The 22,307-nt window shown below is 52.6% G+C and overlaps 1 protein-coding gene and 1 long non-coding RNA gene across 4 annotated transcripts in view; one reads left to right on the top strand and one right to left on the bottom strand.

Annotated features, from left to right (window-relative positions):
- Sh3pxd2a (SH3 and PX domains 2A) overlaps window positions 1–22,307 on the top strand; it is a 204,687-nt gene that overhangs the window by 101,655 nt on the left and 80,725 nt on the right. For all 3 annotated transcript variants that reach the window (XM_021640215.2, XM_021640216.2, XM_021640217.2), the window contains exons 5-6: window positions 1,702–1,793; window positions 19,633–19,661. In XM_021640215.2, coding sequence (XP_021495890.1) covers window positions 1,702–1,793; window positions 19,633–19,661 — 121 coding nt within the window. The remainder of the gene's footprint in view (window positions 1–1,701; window positions 1,794–19,632; window positions 19,662–22,307) is intronic.
- LOC132648093 (uncharacterized) lies at window positions 2,526–8,381 on the bottom strand. The gene is made up of 3 exons (XR_009586473.1): window positions 8,258–8,381; window positions 6,943–7,026; window positions 2,526–2,637 (listed from the first exon to the last, which is right to left on the bottom strand). It is a non-coding gene; the product is annotated as an uncharacterized LOC132648093 (long non-coding RNA).

Below are 22,307 nucleotides of genomic sequence, written 5' to 3'. Positions count from 1 at the left end.
GGAGGCACAGTGGCTGGAGTAGCAAGCCGAGAGCTCACATCCTTAACCACATGTTGTAGTAATTAGTAAAATATGAGTGTTGGTCTATCTGATTTATTATTAGCCCTAAGATTATCACAGCAGTATTATCTAACCTGCTATCACAAATAATAAGACACGGATACCTATTAGATTTTATAATTGCCTTATTTACCTTGGGTTGGGCAGATATTTTTACCTACTCTCTGAATCACCTCACCATCCATCTTCCAGCCCCCATCCAATGCCATCCTCCTTAACCACTCTATCTTCCATCCATAATCTTATAAATACTTGCCTTTATTCCTTATCTAGGCCTTTACACGACGTCATTGGAGTCCTTTCTCTAGTCCCATGTGGTTTTTTCCTCCACCCTAACCCATGGTGGTGGCCTCCTTCTTCCTCTCTTCCTGTCTGTTTGTCCCATGATTCTCGTGATTCTTCCTGCTTCCTCTGTCCTCCAAAGCCCAGGAACCTGGCCACGCCTACCCCATTCTGCCCTGCCCAGGTATAGGCCATTTAATGAACCGATCAGGTATAATGTTTTAGGCATTTTTACACAAACCAGGATGGGTGTATCTGGCACAGTAACCAGATCTTGAGTGCCAATAATTAGCATTAGACCAACCTCCAGCAACCAAGACAGGAAGAGAGAGTAAACTGGTCCTGGCTCCCAGTGATGCAAGACCATACTTCGTAAGCCTCTTCAAACAATACCACCAAAAACGGACCATGTATTCAATGCCGGATGCAATGGGGACATCCTCATTCAAGCCACCACACATAGTTACTGAAACTGTTGGCCAGATGGTTGACTGATCATTAGTTGTCTAGCAGATTGGTTGGCTTGGTGTGTGTGTGTGTGTGTGTGTGTGTGTGTGTGTGTGTGTGTACATGTTTAAATTTAAAACAGGGACTCTGTTCTTTTTTGTATGAACCAGGCTAGCTCATCCATGAGCTCTCGGGGACTGTCCTGCCTCTGCCTGCCACTAGACGTAGGATAGCTGGGATTGCAGAAATGTGCATATCCAGCTTCACCGGGGTCCTGGGGATCCGAACTCAGTGCTCACACCAGCATGGCAGACATGTAGGTGTCGTTAGGTAACCCTGGCCGGCCCCAGACTTGGGCGATCCTCCTGCTTCTGCCTCCTGAGTGTTGGAACTACAGACAGGCACCACTATCCCTTGATGGTAGTTGATGCTGTTGGTTTTCATTTATTGGGTTTTGCTTCGTTGTTAGTTGTTTCTTTTTTTTTGTTTTTTTTTTTTACAAAATCTCATTAGTTAAGGTTGACCAGAAAGTGTACAACCAAGATTACTTTGTACTTCTGACCCTCCTGCCTTTACTTTTCAAATGCTGGAAGTTTGAACACCAGGATCAGGTTCTGAATATCTGAGGACAGAGCCCAGGGCTACTAGCATGCTGGACAAACCATTCTACTGACTGAACATGCCCAGCTCCAAGATACTTTTGTAGTTGGTGGTGATTTTGTTGCTGTTGTTTTAAATGGATGCATGGGTTGATAGATGGATTATTTTCTCTCTCTTTCAGTTCCCTGTTGCCTGGCTGGCTGACTGTGTTTCCCACGGCATAGTACTTGAGGGCCACCCCCTCCCCCGGGCGCTGAGCTGATGCTATCTGGGTCCTCATACCTAATGACCTCATCTCCTTGTCTTTCGCAGGCACTTGTCCGGCTGCCTCCCCACATTTCACAGTGTGATGAAGTCTTTCGGTTCTTTGAGGCACGGCCTGAGGATATCAACCCCCCAAAAGAGTGAGTAGTGGCTTCCATCTCTTCTGCATGACTGGGAAGTATGGGCCGCATCAGAAGCCTGTAGGGAGGCTGAGAACGTGGGCACCTGGGAGAGGAGACCTAGCAATGCTAACCAGCTGAGGATGCAGCTAGGCAATAGTCACCATTCCCAGTGCTCCTGCTGCAGAAGGCTGCTGTAGGTAGCTTCCTAGAAGGGTCCCCTATCATCAGCAGGCGTATGAGCCATAATTATATAGCTTTTAAAGTCAGGGAACAGCCAAAGCTCCTTATTTTTTGCTGCAGTGAACATATTTGCATACATACACCTCTCTCTCTCTCTCTCTCTCTCTATATATATATATATATATATCATTAAACATACATACATACATAATTAAATTACTTTAAAAGAAGTGAAAGCTAGTCATGGTAGTGCATGCCTTTAATCCCAGCTCTCAGGAGGCAGAGGCAGGCGGATCTCTGTGAGTTCGAGGCCAGCCTGGCCTACATAAGTGAGACTGTGCCCCAAAGGGGACAGAAGGGTTGTGCCTAGATAATATAGGTTCTCACTGCAGATGATGGGCAGGCAAGCAGGCTGCACCCATATCTCCAGGTTTCAAATAAGCCTTTTGAAACTTTCCACCTCTCCCTTTGCCTCCCGTCTGGGAACGTGTGGTCCTGGCTCTTCAGTCTTCTCTCTCCTCCCGGTTCTGCTCCTCTGTTACGTCTTGGCTCTCCAGGGTAGCCGTGGCTCTGGGTCACAACCTGGTATTGCTTGTTCCCGGCTGTGATGGCCTTTCCCTCTCCTTCCATAGTGCCAGGGAGAACACTGCTACTCCTGGTGGTGGAGCACCAGGATCGGGTGCTTAAAGGGAAAGGGGGAGTGTTAATGGTTGAAAGCACCTTTATTTCAGCCCCTGTTCTTTGCCAGTCAGCTAAATGAATGGGCCCCATTTCACATGTGGTCCAGTGAGCTGATGGTGTCCAATAGACTAGCCTTGTGCCCACCACCAGAAGGCCCTTCCCAGAAATGGTAGCACCCACACAACAGCCCAGGGAATGCAGGTGACTGTTCTGTGTCATGCTCTAAGTCAGTCATTGTCACCTAAGGCTCTTTGACCATTTGTGCAACTTCTAGAACCCTAGTTTCCTGTTTCCAGTGCAAACTGATACTGGATGCATGGTGGTGGGCGAGAGGCCCCCGGAGAAAACCCAGTCAGTGTACAATGACACACAGTCAGTGCTCACGCGGTTGTCTGCAAAAGCCTGGACACAGAACAGGCTGGGACTCAGGGCACGCTCGGCCACGCAGGGCACAGCTCGGCAGGAACAGGGTGAAAAGCATTTGGCCTTTTATGTTACCATGGAGACGGGAGCTAGCTGCCTCTTTCTTGAGGTAGTACCGGATGACCGGTGGCTCAAATGTGGAAGGTGTGAGATGAGAGTTCAAAAGGGGTTGGTCCTCTAGCCCTGGCTCATCTCTGCACTGCCTCTGGGCCCCTCCTCCCTCCCTTTCTTCCTCCTTCCCTCCATCTCTCCCTCCCAGGGAGAGACTTGTGCCCCACTCTGAAGGAGGCCCAGGCCGCCCCGTGACCCTGGGCTGACCGCCTGACGCTATATTAGCCAAGCGCCTGCCCCTCCCTCTAAGGGCTGCTTACCTTTCTTGGCCACGGTTCATGTCCCAGCCCCCACCCAGAAACATAAATATGGATCAAGTTAGAGCATTTTGACTTGTGTCGACTCTGAAGAGAGTAATCGAATTATCAAAGCCAGTGCATTGCGTTGGGATTTTGCAGGCAACCTGGCCTCTCTCAAACGCACTGCTGCGGTGCATCTTTGGTTTCGTGCCACTGGGCGCCAGGGCCACCTGTGCTATCTTATAGGCAAGACAAGGTGTGGACAGTCCAGTCTTGGGGAAGTGGGCAGTAGCTCTGGGCTTTGATCCTCTCACGGGCCACCGTGGTGGCTGTCTATTGCTCTGTACAGCCAGGGGCCTGGCACAGAAAGGGTCCTTTTCTAGCCCCCTTTGATGGGCACAGAGCAGGCATGGTGTTCGTTCTCCTGCAGACATTCCAGAAAGGCTGCCCCTCTGACTTTGAACACACGTGCGCATTTCTACACTGGAGAAAACAGAATGCTCTTTCTAAGGCCCCTGACCTGTGCCTCAGCTCCAGGCATTCTTGTAGATCAGACTGTTTGCATCAGCTCACCATCTAGCCCCTCAGCAAATCCCGCAGGTGCTTCCTTTAGGCTACCTCCCGGTCTGAGTCCAGCCATCTCTTTGCATGCCCTGGGGCCAGCCCATCACCATGCCTTCTGTGGACCGTTGGCCTCCTGTTTGGTCTCTCCTGTGATTCTGTCACTCCCAGGTCAATCTTCCTGTCATTTAGGGCCCTCGCTGTCACCTCCCTCTGATAGCACCTATCCTTCATCCTCTTTCAGCTCTGCTCAAACCTGCTGGCCATCCACACTTGGGGCCTTTGTTCTGCTGCTTCAGGGCGTGGGACACAAAAGCAGCCCCCAGAGAACCCCTCACACCTCTTTCTCCATCAGGACAGCCTTCTGTCTTTCTTTAAACCTTCTAGCACCCCCACTGCTTCCTGTTTGCATGCCACTTGCGTCCTGCTAACTGGCTCCTGTTAGGCAATGAGTGGCCTCTGTATCAGAAACTGTTTCACGGTAGTCACAGTAGTATTAAGTAGCCAAAGATGAGAATACTTCCTGCTAGATAGACATCCATCTTTATTCAAGATCAAACTCTGGGCTTGCTCGCTCCTCCCCCTGTTTTTTGTTGTTGTTGTTTTTTTATATTAATTACAGTTTATTTACTTTGTGTCCCAGCTGTAGCCCCCTCCCTCATTCCCTCCCAATCCCACCCTCCCTCCCTCATCTCCTCCCTGCCCCTCTCTAAGTCCACTGATAGGGGCAGTTTTCCTCCCCTTCCATCTGACCTTAGCTTGCCAGGTCTCTTTTTCCCCCAGTGTTTTATTTGTTTTTATCTGATGTGTACTGGTAGTTTTGCCTTCATGCATGTCTGTGTAAAGGTGTCAGATCCCTGGGAACTGGAGTTACAGACATTTGTGAGCTGCCATGGGGGTGCTGGGAATTGAACCTGGGTCCTCTGGAAGAGCATGTTAAGGTCAACATGCTTAACCCCTGAGCCATCATCCCAGCTCTCTCTCTGGGTTCTCCTAGAAGACTTTGCTCCCATCCTTGGCAACTGCCTCTTGTGTCTTAGTCACCTCCTAAGGCCTCACCAAGCAATACTGTCCTATTGGATTCAACTAACATCCTATCTGTAGCTGTGTTCTTGGAGTGCTAGCATGTAAAAAAGTGTGTGTGTGTGTGTATGTGTGTGTGTGTGTGTGTGTGTGTGTGTGAACATCCTGAGAAGAGAGGAGCGAGGCAGAGAGAGAAGAGTGTCGCCCTACTGGCCTTGCCCTGTGAACCCCACGAAATATGTCATTTACATCTTAGGCTGCCTGAAGAAGATCTTTCAACCTAGTTAGCAAATGGTGAATCCAAAGCCGGAGACCACACAGCTGAGAAGCTGGGAGTCAAGTCTTAAAGCGCACATTCGCTGGAGGAGTGCAGGCCTCCCTCAGACCTCTCTTCCCTAGGCCCAGCCCCTTGTCTTATAGTCACAGGGGTTGGTGGGCAAGAAAGGCTCATGATAGGGCTTCTTTGTCTGTCTGTGTGGGCTCTGGGGGAGCTGTGTGGCACAGGGGGTGAGGACAGAGGGACTTACAGTCAAGAGCCATCCTTGGAACTGCAGTGCTTGGGAAGCATGCAGGGAGCTATGCTGCATCAGACTGTACATTGTCACCGCCAGCTAGAGTGTGAGTTCAAGGGCAGTCTGGGCTACGTGAGACCTGTCTCCAGAGGAAGAGGAAGAAGGAGAGGGAGAAGAAGGTGGCCCAGTGGGTGAAGGCGCTTGCCCTCCGACCTGGTGGCTGGGTTCAGTCTGGGCAACGTATGATGGAAGGCAAGAAATAGGCTCCACATACACACTGTGGCACGTTGTCTGCACACACGCCCACACACAAATAAATAAGATTAAATTTTTAAAAAATGTGAAACTCTAAAACCCACACTTAAAACTAGAGGGAATTCAGTTCAGGCATCCCGTGGGGGTACTGAGTTCATTCTGACAACCTAGAGGAACCTGGGCAAGTGTGGGGTACTGTGACCATCGCCCACGAATATGGCCGCTCATCCTGTTCAGTCCTGGAGGGCCACTCACACTGGCTCAGCTCTCCGAGGCTTCTGCAGGGACCCCTCAGGCAGTGAGCCGTGGTCTCCAGTTTATTCCTCCCTGTCCAACCTGCCAGGGCCTTAATTGAAATTCTTGAAATTTCATGGGACAGGCAGAGCCCTGCTAAACCAGTTTTTGTTCTTCAGCCTTAGGGTCTCAGAGCCCTCTGTTGAGACCCAGAACAATGTCCCAATGTTCAGAGAGACTTGAGGTGGGAGGTGGTGGGGCCTGGGCAGATCAGAACCATCTTGCCCCAGCCTGCCTCAAGGGCCAGCTTCTTTCTGACTCAGGGGCCTTAGTGTTGCTAGAAAGTCTCTATCCCAAGCCACTTTGCTCCCCACAAGGCCAAGTTCCCCCTCCCCCCAGCATCCTAATCCCAGCACCCTTGGCTTTGGCATACACTTAGCATCCCCATGGCTCAGGACCCAGGAGCAGGCATGCAGCGAGGCTGCCTTGGGCTGCAGTCCAGTTGACTGAGAGCCCTGGCTGTGGGGACAGGGGCAGGCTGGCTCAAGGGTAAGTTGGCATACCTGGGAAACAGGAACAAGCTTTTCCCGGGAAGGGGGTGCAGCAGGTAGGGTGAGGAAGGGTGAGGTCACATGCAGAGACTCATAGCAGACGGGTCCAGCTTCCTCCCATTTCCTTCCTGGAGATGGTGGCTTATCCAGGACCAGCTGATAAAACTAACAAGTCCCCGAGGAGATGGGGCAGTCACTACGTTTCCCCATGGGAAAGGTGGTGGTCTAAGAGAAGAAGCTATCAGCCTTGCCTCAGACCCAGCAGGGAGACAGTGTAAGGCCATCTTGGCAGTGCAGCCAGGTTCCTGAGAGTTTGAGGCGACTGTTTTTGGGGTCCTTGCATTCTCAAACCCATTGGAATTCCAGGCCTGCTTGCAAGACAGGGGGGTCAGCTTACCTAAGGCATTTTAGTGTCCAGGCTGCATTGCGGCTGGCAACGGGACCTTGATGGCAGTGGCTTCGCAGTGTGGCCCTCCCTTTCCTGTAGGCCACAGCCGTGGCATGGGCTGGTTAGAGTGGCGGAAGCTGGGTGTGGGGCTCACCCCACCTCTTCCCCACTCTCTCAGGGAGGGAAATGGAAGGTGGCAGAAAGAGCCATGGAGAGTCTTTCCTGCAGCCTTCCTTTACCCCCAGGTATTTATTGAGCACCTGTTATATGCCAGGAACCACACAGGCCAATGAACTCTTGACTACCTCCAGGTTAGAGTCTTGTGTTGGGTTGATGGCAGCGAGGGAATCTGAATACCCACCTCGGCTGTGACCTTTGGGGGATCTTTTCTCTTCAAACCTCAGATTCTCATTCTGTACCCAGATCCAAAGGTACCTCCCACCATCCTGTACAGATGGGGAGACTATTAATGAGGAAGGAACCAGGTCTGGCTGCAGCTTGGTGTTTGGAGGACTCTCTCAGAACCCTCACTCTAGGATCACTTCTTTGGTGTCTGGTACCCAGCTTGTCTCTGGCTTAGAAACTGGGCTAGAGAGCCCACATTATGCTGGGCAAAGTCCTGTTTAGACCCTCAGCTAGGCAGCACTACTCATCTGTCATCATTCATCTAGGCAAGCCCACACTGTCCTTCCAGCAGCCCATCCATGGCCACTGGCTAGTGCACAGAGAGCCTTTTCATAGAAATGGTCAAGAGAACCCAGCGGACCCAGGGTCTGTGGGTCCAAGGGAGATTGGAGGTGGGAAGGCGTGAACCTCCATGTCTGTATATTCTGTCCGTCAGTCTCTTCCCCTGGTGGGAAGGTGGTAGGAAGGAGCCCACAGGAACGGTGTCCACTCTCAGGTGCTGACACCTGAGAGGGTGTCAGCACCAAGGGGCGGAACCTCTGTGTCTGGCTGTCCTACTGCAGAGGCCAGCAGGAGGAAAGAGGATGCAAACTCTTGTCTGGTCTTGACAACTCCAGCAAAGACCAATGAGGGTGTGGTCCAGGAAGAAAGCTGTTCTCAGGGCTGACACAGGGTTTCCCGCTCCTTTAAACAAGAGTTCAGTGAAAATATGGATGTTCTGGTACAGGGGTGACCTGGGGCCCCAGTGTTTTCTCATGTCCTGCTCTCTGTTCTCCCCTAATCCCCAGCCTTGGGGTGTCGCTGGCTGTCATTCCCACGTGTTTCTTCCCTTATGGCTGAGGTCCAGGTGCCCTCTCAGGTATCTCCAGCTGGACAGGTGAGCCCCCTTTCTCCTTAGAGTCCAAAGCCTCATTCTTACCATTGCTGGCTGCTCTGTATGTAACTCCTAGATGGCGGCCAGGAGTCCGCAACAGACCTCAAGAAAGAGTCTGTCTCTGAAGGAGCCTTAGGAGGTGTTCTGAGAAGAGGCAGGTACAAGGGGATTGCTCGCTGTCAACCCTCTGTCATCAGATAATGGGACCGAAGCTCTGACATCCTGTGGTCCTGTCAGAGCTGGGTGACTATTGCAGCCATCCAGGTGTGCAACAACTCAGGTCTAGAAGTTGTAAGAACAGAAACATAAATACAAAATAAGCAAGCACAACCTCAGAGCGAGGGACAAGCTTTGTGAAAACCCTGTGATCCCGCCACTTAGCGGCCTGTAGGGTGCTTGAGGTTGGAGTTTGAGCACCAGCCTAACTTTGGGATGCCTGGGAACCAGTGCCTCACTTCAGATCTCTGTGTATCTTTTGCCACCTGGTGGTAACAGGGAGTATTACCGCCACCTGCAGTGGTTCTGTGTAACTACTGGTTTCTCCTGGGAGGCTGGTGATCTCTACAGATGATAACCCCCGCACACCCTGAAGGCGCATGTCTGTAGAGACATCCAAGGGGGTCCTAGAGACCTTTCCTCTGGCCTCCAGAACTCCTGGGTTTTGCTCTGCGGTGAAAGTCCAAGGATGAGCGCCCTCTGGTGGGCACAGAATGCTCTAAACAATCAGACATAGCCTGGTCCTAGAAGCACTGAGAAAAATCTAGTCCTCTCACCAATCGTAATCAATCCCTTCAGCTCTCCAGGGGGTAGCCAGATCACTTGTCACTGGGGGATGGTGACCTGAGTGCGTGCAGCTGACTTCATGTCCCATTCAGCCTAGAACTTCCATTGACAGCTGGTAGCCTGAGAGCCTCGCTCGGTGTTGAGGGCCAGAGGGTGGTGAGGGCCGCTTAGTGATGTGTGATTTGCATATGCAAATATGCATAGTTTACATGTTATAATTCACGTGCTTCTTATGGTTTTGGACATGGAAGCCAGAACCTGGCCCATGCTAAGTACTCGACTGCTAAGCCACATCCAGCCTTTCAACTTGCTTGAAGTGTGCCACTGATTCGCTCGCCAGTGGCACAGTTTCAGTTGTGTAGCTGTCATTGTTCCAGTTTCAGAAAAAACTTCCCACTGTATTGTTAGTTTACAGGTGTTTTGCTCGCATGTATGTCTGTGTGCTGAGGTATCCAGATTTAGGGACTATGAGGCCCTATTATGCATGTACCACTTAAGACAAAATGTCCCCAAGAGAGACGATGCCTTGGCTTGTCAGCTGTCACATCCAATTCCTGCAGCTTATTTGGGCGCTGGCATCAGTGGGGAGGGAAGCAGGGAGGGAGGGAGGTGGGGAGGCAGCCAGGGTCCAGCTACAGGCTGGCTTGCGCACTGCCTGGCACCTTCTTCAGCCCACGTACAGCCCGCTGGCACCCAGCAATTGGCTTGAGTGAGTTAGATATGGGTGACCTTCCAGTGTGCTAAGGGTGAGTCTGAGGGTGGCCTGTTCTTGGGGAGCCTCCCTCCCCAGCTCTAACCTCAGGACCATGCCTTGCTCTGCTCTCCTCTCTGTTCAGCCCCTCACCCTCTGATTTACCCCTCACTCCTCCCTTCTCCTCTTTGTCACAGCCACCTTGGCATCTTCCTCCCAGCCCACACCCCCAGACCCTGCACTCCCCAGAGACGAGGAGCGAGCCTTTTTTAACCCAAGTCCCTCGAACCTGGCACTCAGTAGGTTCTCAGCGGATGCTGTGGGCTGAGCAACAGTGTTGAGAGGAGCAGCTAGCTGGTGCCACAAAGAAGGTTGACTCCGACCTAGTGGAGATTAGACAGGCACTGCCTCGAGGCCTGGGAGCTGCCTGGAAGAGGCTGGGGTCCCCAGGAAGGCTGTACTGCTGGTGTCCCAGGTTCAGTGGCTGAGCAGGAAAAAAGCTCTAACAGATTCAAAGATGCCCAGACCAGGAGGGCAGGAACCTTGGAGAACCCATGAGGCCCATAGACAGGGCAGACTGTCGTGGGGAGCAGCGTCCTGGTGAACCTCTATAAAATGGGCACATCTACCCCAGGCTTGTAGTGAGCCAAGCACTGTCAAGGATGTGGTTTCGAAGCTACAGGGTGGAAATGCTTTACAAATGTAGGGTTCTTGTCAATGATAGGATTAGTAATAGTGACAAATGATGATTCTAACTCTGTCTCCCCACCCTTGAGAAAGCAATGTTTATTGGGGATAGGGAGGGTGGATCAGTAGTAACTGCCACCATTCCCACCTTTATCTGGGGTCCAAAGCCTGAGGGAGGCAGGTCTGTGTGAGACCTAGAGCTGATGGAACCCAGTCAAATCCTGCAAACTGAGGCACAAAGAAGGCTAGTATTGCCTGTTCAGACAAAGCAGACCTGAATGAAACCTAGGTCTTGTGACCCCAGTGCTGGACTGGCCATTGGAGTCCATCAGAGTTTCAGCAAGCCTTTTCCGCTGGGGCACACTCCGAAATGTAGCACACACAGGTGATAGGCCATTGGGAAGGCCCAAGCTGCCCTGGGGAGGCTCTTCCCCAGGTTTCCCCGGCAACAAAGGCCCTCGGCCAGGAGGCCCTGGCCTGTGCTTTGAGCCCACTGTGTGCAGTGTGGCGGCCGCCTGCTCCTTTGTGGCGAGGCCTAATTAAGGCCGCCCCTTGGCTGGCCACAATGGAGACATCTTTATTTGGCATTCATTCCTGTTCCCTGGGATCCAGGAGCCCACAAGAGGCCTGCTAGCCTCGCAGCAGAGGGGATTTCTAGGGACTATGAAAGCAGTAGGAGAGCCATAGCCCAGGGGTCTTGGGGCCCCAACTGCAACCCAGCAGCCCTGTGGTCTCAGCAGCGTGGCTTTGCCCACAGGGCCTGAGCGTCTTCCCGTCTGTACAGATGCCCTTCGCTGCGGCCTGGCTGCTTTCCCCACATCCCTCCCAGGCCCATCCTCTGAGGCAGCCCAACTTCCTCCTCTCCCCTCAGTGCCCACCTGTGCCCACCTGTCCCAGATGGTGCTGTCAGTTTGCCTGTGGATCCTGACTCCACTAAAAAGCTGGGAGATAAGCAATGGACTTTGAAAGAGACAGAGAAAACCTCCACACATGGAAGGGCCTCTTTGATGTTCTCCACGGGGACTTCATGATTGAACCCCATCACTTTATTTTATTGTTGACACTTCTGAGTCCTTCAGACATTCATGAACCACCTATAGGCGGCTGACAGAGGCGGCAGCCGGATGTCAGATACCCTAAGGCAGAACTTGTACCACGCCATGGCAATGGGCCTGCCCCACTTCCCCTTTCCTGGGAGCTCAGCTTTGTGGTTCTTCCTTCCCCCACCTTTGCCATAGATGGATTGTCAGAGTCTCCCACTGGGTGGGACTCCTGGAAGGTACATAGGTGAGAACCAGATCTGTTTGCTCTCATGACCCTCAGTTGGCATCCTGTGTGATGGAGCCAGGGTCTTACAGCAACATTCCCTGGAGAGAGGGCTGCCATCCACACTCCAGGCCCCTCTTGTGAACCCAACCTTTCCGTTGGAACCTTTCCCACGTGCCAAATACTGTGCTAAGAACTTTGCACATTGCCCAAACTGACACCAACTTTGTCAAGCAGGAATTGTTTTAGCCCCTTTGTAACTGAAGACTCAGGAGGCTCCAGCATGGCCGGTGGCTGGACCAGGCTCTGAGCTCACCCACTGTCCCTCCTCATTGAGCTAAGGCCCAAAACAGTATGGAGCCATCCCTGAGCTGTAGACACACCCAGGACCTGTCCCCACTATGGTGGACAAGCCAGAGGAGGCAGACAGATAGTGTTTTGACGTTTCTCTGTGGACAGAGCAGCAGAAACTTTTTGGAATGCTTGGGAGATGAGCAAAATCTCTCTCTTTCTTTCTCTCCCTCTGTTTGTGTGTGTGTGTAGGGGTGTCTTCTGAGGTCTGTGATGGTCATAGCATCTAGGGCACAGGCTAGAGGACCCAAGACTCTTTTCTTCCCCCCAGGGATTCAGCTTTTTCACCCAGGGCAGGAATCTGGCCTCTCTGGACTTCCACATGGTCACAATGGGTCCATTCTCAGAACCCTGGAGAACGCAGGCCCTGCAGAGAATGGCTAGATTCTTGTTGGATACAAGAGCCTTCAGTGCAGCAATTTAGATTGGGCCACAAATGGCATAGATTGGCATCCATGCTCCCTGTCTTGCCTGGAGGTCGCTGCCTCTTGAGACCATGCTGTGCAAAGGCCAGAGCAGAAACCTAGCTCCGGGCTATGTGGGGTAGAAAGCTCCCAGAGCTCTGCAGACCTCAGCTGACCTGGCCCCCCTTTGCTCAGACCCTCTCAGCTGGCTTCTGGAAGAACACTTTCCTTCTTTCTTTGTGGGTCTCCAGAACCAGAGTCCCATAGCAGCTCTGTCAGCTAGTCAGAGTAGCCTCCTTCTGTAGATGTGGAAATCAAAGCCCGGAGTGCTTGTCAGCGTTTTTAAAAGAGTGCCTCTGCCCATTAGGAAGCACATCTGCCATCACAGCCCAACACAAGCAGACAGACAGAAAGACAGACAGATTACTGAATCTGACATTTAGCAAAATATCCTTGACCGTAAACAAGTCTAATGGCTTCTAGTCTTCTCTACCTTTAGAAGTGCCTATTGGGATCTGCCAGAGCAGGTTCAGAGCTCACTATCAAAGGGTTGTCATTTGACAAGTGTTAGTTTTGCTGGGAGCTGTGGGTGCCCCTGTAATCTTAGCACTTGGTCAGCACAAACAGGAGAATCAAGAGTTATCCTCAGCCACACAGTGAGTTTAAGGCCAGCCAAACCTACATGACTGTCTCCAAAAGCACCCCAGCATCCTTTAATGAATTAAAAAAAAAAAAAATCCTTTTTGATCCTAATTCTCCTGCCTCTATCTTCCAAGTGGAGAATATAGCTGTGCCCTGCAATACCCAGCTGAAATGAACAGTTTAAGATGGCTTGCCCAGGGCTGCCGATCCTGATGGCAGGGCAGAGCTCAGAACTAGTTGATTCAGGGCTACGGCGTCCCTCCTGCCTCTACTTTCTAGCTGTCTGCCCTTTCCAGTCCCAACAGTTTTCCTCCAGCTGGGCTCAGAACGCTTTCTTCCTTCCTCCTAATCCTGGGTTTCACAGCTGAACCTTCAGACTCCACCCATCCTGTCCCTCCGCCAGTCCACCCAGGTCAGTTTTACCCGCTGGTCTGTGCTTCTAGGGTCTTCCCCCTTGTTCCTGGCCTCTCCTTGGATTCCAAGGGCCTTCCTGAGGGTGCCCTGCTTCACCTGAGGACCTCTGTTTTACACGCGGCGTGGCATCACCCCTGTGACGCTCAGGATCCATTGTCTGAGGATGTTGGCTTCCTCATTGTATTGGGTAGTGTTGGTGCCCACCTGCACCACAAACCCGTGAAGCAGTCTCCCCCGTGCCTGCCCACACAGGCTGCCCACGGCAGCAGCTTTCAGCGTGCTTGTGGCTTGGTGACTGGTCAGTGTCACCATGGTCTCTCCTGGATTAGATTAGGCCCTCAGCCAAGGTTGCACAGCCTCCCTGGTCCGCCTGTTCTAAGGGGTGCCCGCGTCCCAGCTCTCAAAGTCACCCCAAGTCAGCCATCTGGCAGCAGGTCTGCTTCTTCTAAGCAGTTCTTAGCAGCAGCAGCAGCCCTGCAGACGGGCACCCCAGGCCGTGCTGCCAAAGTCAGCCAGCAGACAGCAGGGCAAGGACGACGGAGGTGTGAGCCTGAGCTCCGAGCCAAGGCTTCTCCGACGGGAGGGGCGATGGGGAAGGAGGCTTCAGCCTGCTCTGCTTGCCAGATTCCACCTGTCAAGGCTACAGCACTCTTCCTCGTGGCCACCCCTGGACCTAGCTTCCCTCACTCTTTTCTCACCGACCTCAGCTACTCTTCCTGGCTTCCCTTTCTCTCTGGTTAAACTTGATGGACGGGGTGGCCACTTCCAGCAAGAGCCCAGAGCCTGCTGGTGCTGTGTTGTCTTCTCAGTCCAGTTCTCTTAGTCGACCCTGGTGCGGTCCCACTGGGGCATTGTGGGTCAGGACTGTCAGTCTAACCTCAGGATGCTGGGCAAGCCACTTGCTCCCTTACAACCTTGGTCTCCTTATCCATAAAGTGGATTGACATCAGCTCCCCCTGCCCCAGCACCGAAGACCAAAGCTAGATATCTCCAAGAGTGTGGTATAGGGAGAGGAAATGTTTTGTTTTACTTTTCCTCTGGCTGTGATAAAATCCCACGAAAATCACCTTTTTATTCACTCTGGGAAGTCCATACTAGTTGGGTCCTTCTGCTTCAATTGAGTGAATCAAGATGATCTCTTCAAAGTCTGGCCAAGAAATCCCTGTATTACATTGGTGATGCATAGTAGCCACAGAGCAGTGAGCTGTAGAAGCAGGTCGCTAACGCAAAAAGGCCAGTCTTTTCCTCACCCACTGCTGCGGCCTCTCCCTCGTCACAGAATGTGTAGGGAAGAGGATAGGCCTCACCTGGAGAAATGAAACAGTAGAAGGAAGGAGAACCTGAAGCTGCACGTACTACATACTTGTAGTCATAGCCCTTGGAAGTCCAAGGCCGGAGGATTTCCATTTTAAAATCAGCCTGGGCTAATGGATGGAGACCATCTTTAAAAATAAATATAATAATAATAATACTCCCTAATAATAATAAAACTCCCCAACAGACAGCTTAATGGTGATACATATGTTTGAATTCAGGAGCTTGTTTTTAAAACTTTTACAAAACATTGTTTATTATATTTTAATGTGTGTGTGAGAGAGAGAGTCTATGGCATATGTATGAAGTCAGAACAACTTTTGGTAGCCATTTCTCTCCTACCATGTGGGTCCTTGGAATCAAGCTTGGGTCATCAGGCTGGCAGCAAGCCCCTTTGCTTGCTGAGCCATCTTCCTGAGCCAAGCATCCCAAGTTTAAAAGACTCTGTCATCTAGAGAGCAGCTTAAAGGTGTGCCTGGGGGCTGGCATTTGCCATGATTCTTGAGTATGTCAAATTGACAGTTAACGCTAATTCTAGTGAGGCTATTTTTCCCCCAGCACACTGGCTGTTTAAATTTCTCCCTGGGGAAAGACATAGCCCTGTATACCACTACCCCTAAGTTTCAGGCACGATTCCACAAGCGTTCACTCTGGGAAACCAATGTGTTTATTGGGCTTACTTACAAAGCATAGGTTGGGGGTTACCTTCTGGAGTATGGCTGCTCCCCTTCAAAAGGCCACGGCAGACAGTCTTTACCAGGCAGGGATGATGGCTCTCCTGTAGTCACATAGTCCCTTCCCCTAGTCTTCCCTGGCCTATATACTCAAGCCCTTTCCCCAGGCCATGTGCAATTAGGGCAGAGTTACAGACATTATGTGGTGTGGAGCAGCTGGCTGCTCAGGAGAGGATCTCGTGACCCTGTCTGCCCTTGTGTGAGGGATGGAAACTCTCAAAGCTGAACTCCCAACAGTGGCTGTTGTTTAACTTCCAGAATAATCCTGTACAGCAGCACCGTATCCTCCATCCTCGCCTGGGAGTTGGCCCTGTGACGGGCTGTGACTGTCCTCATCCTGTTTATGGCAAAGTCGGGGTTCAGGGCTAAAGGCGGAGTTCAGGGTCACCAGCATGCAAACAGCCTGGCTCAGAACAGGAGGCTTTGGCCTCACATGTGCCTGGTCGCATCTCCCCTCGAAGGGCTCAGAGATAAATGGTGTGACTCTCCTTTTGTAGACACAGACAGAGAGCTGTAGGGGGAGAATGGCCTTTTCTCCTATAACCTGTGGACCACAGGGAAACACCAGGCCCAGTTTGTCCCATTTACTCATGACAAATCCCATGTTCCAGTCTTCTTAGCACAGTTGGTGCCTGTTGTCTTAGTCACTGCTGGCCAGCTAAAAGGCTGAACAGCCTGATGGAGCCTGGGAGACCTTTTCAATTACATTAGCTTCTGGCAGCCTGAGAGAGAGATGCTGGCCTCCCTCCCCTGCTCCTTCCTGTGGCTCTCTGTGACTTAGTGATTCAGTAGGAGGTTGGAGACAGGCTGGACTGTGACTTCCGGGGAGTAGAGCACAGTCCAGACAACTTAAGATCACAATCCAGTGAGGAGGAAATTTGACTTGTTGGGAAATTGGACCCCAAGAGAGGGTCTAAGAGGGGGTCCAACAGGGTCTGTCCTGTCAGTCCAGGACAGAATGAAGAGCAATGAAAGGTGGGTGTGCCTGAGGTGGGAGAGCCCTGCCTTTTCATATGTGAGGGACGGGGAGTCCCAGATACCTAAGCTGCTTCGCAGCATATTCAGTAGCTAAAAATACAAAATGACTTTGCTGAAAGGTGCCCAACCAGAAGTCTCCTCAGAGATTTTCTACTAGGGCAATGCCTTCCCTGGGCTAAAGGCCGGGCACCTTATGGATCCCTCTAATGGCCACCCTACCACTCCGTTATGAGCCAGCTGCCGGTCTCCTCACTACCCCCCTGTTTGTCAGGCCCCAGGCTTCTGCCTTCTACTCCTGCACCCACAGCTCCAGGAAGGTGGATCTTGAGAGTTTGTGTGTAGCCTCAGAGCTAAACCAGGGTTCCCGGTTTGGGGCCCAACCCAACCACACCCACTCCCTGCCTGATTTTGGACAAGGAAGTATCTATAGTCTTTGCCCCTCTTACTTGAAAGAAGAGAACATTGTACCTACAGGGAGAGAGCCAGGAAGCCTGGGAGAAGGGCTGCAGACCCTGATAGTAGGACTAGACCAGAGTTCTGTCTGGAAATCTGCTGCTTCTCCACATGAATATTTTTGAGGTGGCTGGGGCCTGGTGCTTACGCAACCCTGGCTCAGCCCCAGAATCGCAAGGAAGCACAGACAACCAGGGAGGTTTGGGTGGCTCCACCCTGAGTTTCTATCCAGCTTTCTAGATGATTCTATTGAATGGTCAGCCCAAGATTCACCAGTGTGGTGCTTGGTACAAAGGCACTCCAGACATGTGACCTATGTCTTCTCCTCTGTCAACTTACCTGCCTCCACACTGGGCCTGCTAGCCAGCTCAAAAACGATCTCGGGAAGCCTTCAGCCAGGAGAAGGCAGCCATTGAAGTGGCCATCCTGCATGGCCACTGGCAGCCTTGGGACTGTGGAGTCCCAGAACTCAGCAAGCCCTTTGGGGAAATGATGGCTCTGAATTGCTAGCCATGTCCTGCCCTTCCTCTTGGCCAGCCTCAGCGGGAAAACTGGAAAAAGAATTCTCTCTGTGGGTGAGAAACAGTCACCACGTAATAATCCTTTTTCTGCTGGGAGTTCTTCCCACATTTGAACACCAGGAGGGCACTGCCAAGCGGGCTAGGGCACAGCCCCTGCCAGTCTTCCTTCTGCCTCAGCAAGTGTCCCATTGGAGTCCTGTTGCTGTGGTGAAGCACCGTGAACAGACTGGGAAGGAAAGGGTTCATTTGGCTCAAACTTTCACACCACCGTTCATCCTTGGAGAAAGTCAGGACCCCAACAAAGCAGGGCAGCAACCTGGAGGCAAGAAGGGTGCAGAGGCCATGGAGGCGTGCTACTTTCTGGCTTGCTTCCCATGACTTGCTCAGTCTGCTCTCTTAGAGAACCCAGGACCATCAGCCCAGGGATGGCAGCACCCACAGTGGGCTGGGCCCTCCCCATCAATCACCAATTGAGAACGTGCCCTCTAGGCTTCTCTGCAGCCTGGCGGCGGTACGGAGGCATTTTCTCAGCGGAGGCTCCCTCCTCTCTGATACTGTAACTGTGTCAGCACTGCCAGGGAAGGAGGGCGAGACCCCTCCCTCTCCTGAGTGATAGGATGCCACCACGCCTTGCTTGTGCCACCACGCCTTGCTCTCCATCCTCCCTAATCCCTTTCGGAGGCAACACAGAGCTACCTCTGCCTCCACGGGCCCTCCAGATTTGATTCTTCCCGGGGACTTATGAACCACAAGCTCTTCTTCACTCTGGGTGATGCTGGGCAGTGAGTGAGCCTCGTCTGCAAAGGGGGGTTCTCCACCTGGACAAGAAGGAGGGGAGGCACATGCTGGTCCCCCGCACTGGGAGACAGAGGCAAGCAAAGTGCAAGGCTAGCCTGGGCTACATAGTGAGGCTTTGTCCCAGTGCCAAACAAGACGTGCAGCTTCCGAGGCCCTGCCCAGATGTTGGGGGATGGAGTGGGGTGGTGCCTGCATCCTGGGCTGTATAGGCAGTCGCCCTCCTGTTGGCTGAGTCTCACCCTGCGGGCTGCCTGCCGGCTCTTCTCAATGGGACCCTCCTCCAGTGAGCTGATCCAGCTAGCTAGTTTGTTTGGCCAAAAATGGGTAACAAGTGGCATTTTCTTTGGTCCCCCAGGGACCAGGAAGGCAGTTCCTCTTGTCTCCAGATAAGTCCCCAGCTGGCCCCTGTGCTGTTCCTGGGCATTAGCAGAATTCAGATCATAGGAATCCATGAGACTGGGGAAAGGGAAGTTGAGGGACTGGAGGATACAAGGAGCAGCCAGCCCTGCCTGATGCCGAGTCTAGGTCTATGGGAGCCTGGAGGGCAGAAGTGTCCATTCCAGGCAGATGGAGGGTGGGAGGGGCTATGTGCCTGAGGTTTTCTTTTAAGTGACATGATTTGAACCCAGGGCTCACTTCAGAAGCTCAGTCTCCGTTCCTACCCCTCCCAGCTTCCTAGGTACCCCTGCAGAACACTCTGAAGAGCAGAATGCTCAGTGTCAGCGTTAGTTTTTAAAGAAAAACAGTTGCTAAATGCTGGTCCTGCAGGCCATGTTTGTTCAGCACTTGTGCCAGTCCCCAAAGACCGAGTGCTTTAAAGCAGCTAGTGTGCCTTGAGGGAGTCCTGGGAGGACGGGGGAGGGCACCATTGAATCAAAGGGTCATGCAAACTAATTGCAGGAGTGTGAACATGCCACCGAGCTAGCAACGCAAAGTATTGGGAGTGTCCCGGGCGTGGGAGGGGGCTCAGCCCTGGTTCAGAGTTCTAGCGATCACCCACCCTCGGGTAGCCTCAGTTTCCCTGTTTAATAAGCAAGCTCACTAGAACCTCCTGATAGCTGTCTCTGATCTAGTGAGGGCTGGGGAAAGGTGAGCCCTTTGGGGCAGGCGGGGGCGCGGTCCGGGTGCGGGCTGCGCGGAGCGGCTGGGCGGGGCGAGCAGAGGATCCCGCCGGCCGGGAGGCCGGGCTGTCGGGACGGCGGCGGGCGGGTATCGCGGCGCGCAGTGCGTGCGACTGCGGAGCGCGCGGCTCCCTCGGCCGCCGCGGCATCACATGAGCAGAGGCGCCGGGAACGGCCACAGCGCGCCGGGGGCGCCCCCACAACCGCAGCCCCGCGCCCCTGCCAGTCCTAACCATGTCTATCTGTTGTTGTTTCTTTTTCAGAGATTATGGCAGTTCCAAGAGGAAATCAGGTAAGGGAGTCTCAGGGCTTTTCTCTCTCACCTCCCAGCTGCCTCGCACGCTTCCTTGGGATCCTGCGCAGGACTTTCCGGGGAGGGGGAATGTCCGCCTGGCCTGCTAGTCCCGCGGTCCTGTATGCTGGGAGGTGCATCCTTTGCCTCCTCCCTTTCCCTTGCCCTCTAAGTTCTCTGCCACTCTCTCCTTTCCCCTCCCCCGCTGACTCCTGGGTGGGAGTGGGGATGCATGGGGAAGGGGGTGTCCTGCACCCTAGCCGCAGGAGCCACTGCTGGGCACAGCTGTGCCTTTCCCGCGTGCCCTTCGCGCTGCAGTGGGAGAGTTTGTGGCTATGCAGGGTCTTTTGCGTGGGAAAGTCAGAGGGTTCTGAGAAGGGGGTCGCTCTTGAGAGACTTGGGTTTGCTGCACCATACCGCGGGTCTGAACACTCTCTCAGCTCTGAGCTTGCGCTGTGGGTTGGTAGGGGAGGGTGTGGGGGGGGGTCCGCTGCAGGCTCGTGGCTTGTAAAGACAAGGAGGGGTCGGCAGGTGTAAGAGCGCAAGAGCGAGATTGTCCCCTGACGCTGTCCCTGGAGGGTCAGAGAAGATTCTTTCTGGGTGGGAGAGGCTCTCCCAAGTGGCACACGCCTGGGTGTGGGCGGGGTGTAGTTAGTTGGGGGAGGGTGAGCTTTTAAATTTAGTGCGGTGCGTTCCGGCGTGTGAGGCTGGGGCAGACAGAGGGAGCTATGTTGGCATATGTATTTCCTGTATGCCATGGCGGGACGTCACCACGGACAGTCTTCTAAAGAGGCTGACCCCTGGGGATGTGTCAGATAGCCCAAGTTCTAGGGCCCTGTATCTCAATGCCGGGTGTCTGTGGACCAAGTAGAGGCTTGTGTGCTGCCCGTGATGGGTGGGCATTGAGGTGGAGGTAATTGTATTCTGAGTCCTTGTAAATATAGGTTTGGATGTGTTGTGTGGACAAATGCTATCTTACCAGCGCGTTGGGAGGAGCAAAGTTGTGTCTTCCTGTGTGGGAGGCCAAGTGTTAGGGTGCGTGCACATGGGTGGTCCTGCTGATACCTTGCAGTCCCAGTGCTTACATGGCCCTCAGCGTGTTATGGGCTGAAGCCTGTTCAAGTGAGCTTGCGTGCTTGGTTGTGGGGTAAGATGTGTGTACACATGACGGACAGCTGTGCCGGGGTGTCTTAGCTATCTGCCGAGTGAGAAGGGCATCACCTTCTGTGAAAAGGAGAGTGGGGAGCCTGAAAGATTTTTTTCTCATCAACACTACCAACCAGATCCCAAAGGGAGCCCTGGGCTGGGGGGCAAAACTGGGGTTGTGATAAGAAGAGGCTTGCCTGAGCTTCAAGCCTAGCGCACTAGCTACTGCTGAACTCCAGCTTCCGGTGTGGCTGTGGGAAGCTTCTTCATTAAGTTTAAACCAGTGATGAACACGCAGAACAGCCCTTAGCACATAAGAAAACTATAGTACTATATAATCATATCTGTACACATATGTGCCGTATGTAGTACTGTATAATACTGTAGCGGTAGAGGTTACCCATTGTCCTTGTGGTCCTCTGGTTTAAGTTTGGGGCCCTGCCCCTCCCCCATGCTCCAGCCAGACTGCCTCCTCAGTTTCTCTGCCTTCCCCCTCCATCCAGGAAAAGGAGAGATGAGGAAATTTAATTTACATCTGGGTATGCTTATGGTAATGGCCACTTAGTGGCATGGCTAGAGTGCCAGGCTGGAGCTAGGCAGCAGGCATCAGAGCCAGGCTCTGACTCTTGGGAGATGCTCTCCCTCCCGGTACCTATTCTGTCTATAAATTAGAGATACTTTCATCCCCTTTGTGGGGGTTACTTTTTTTCTCTTGAGATAGTTATCATCATATACCCTTAGGTGGGGCCATGGTACCCAGATCCTTGCTCAGGCCTTAATTTATGTGTCTCTATGATGTTGTTGTTGTTTAATAAAATTAACATTTAAGTCAGTGAACCCTGAAAAAATCCAATTACCCTCTCTAATATGGGTGAGTCTTATCCAATCAGTTGAAGCCCTTAGTAGAACACGCTTGCACGCACACATGCACACGCACTCCACATGCACATGTGTGCACACAAACACTTGCCAACAAGGCCCTCGGCTGTAGCTTGCCTTTGGACTTGACTGCAGCTGGCTCTCAGGCTCCTGCCTGCTCCCTCATCAGACTTTGTGCTCACCCAGCTTCCCCAGTCACGTGAGGCAATTTCTGGAATAAGCCCTTTTTGTCTCTACACGCACAGCATGTTGGCCCATTTCTCTGGAGAATCCTGACACACACCTATGTGGCAGTAATGAAGATGAGGTCAGTTAGTGTCTGTGAGTGTGGTTAGGTGACTGGCTGCAGCAGAGAAAGCATTCCTGAGGTGCAGGCTGCTGACACTCAGTAAGCACGCCATGGGCCAGCTTCACAGGCGTTCCATCATGTTCTGCGCCGACATACAGCTCTGGGTACAGACAGAATCAGGTTTAGGGCCCCCTCCTGCTCTCTAGTGAAGCCCCTCAGGGATGATCACTCACTCAGGGATGCTCACACAGGAATGCTCACACGGGGGTGGGGTGGATGCCGTTTCTTGTCTGCTTTTCCAGTCTAGCTCCAAAGCTTGGTTCCTCTGAAGA

The sequence above is a fragment of the Meriones unguiculatus genome, chromosome 1 (assembly GCF_030254825.1).
Source record: "Meriones unguiculatus strain TT.TT164.6M chromosome 1, Bangor_MerUng_6.1, whole genome shotgun sequence".
Lineage (NCBI taxonomy): Eukaryota > Metazoa > Chordata > Mammalia > Rodentia > Muridae > Meriones > Meriones unguiculatus.
Note: the sequence above shows the minus strand (reverse complement) of the source record. Positions and strands in the feature narration are given on the sequence as shown.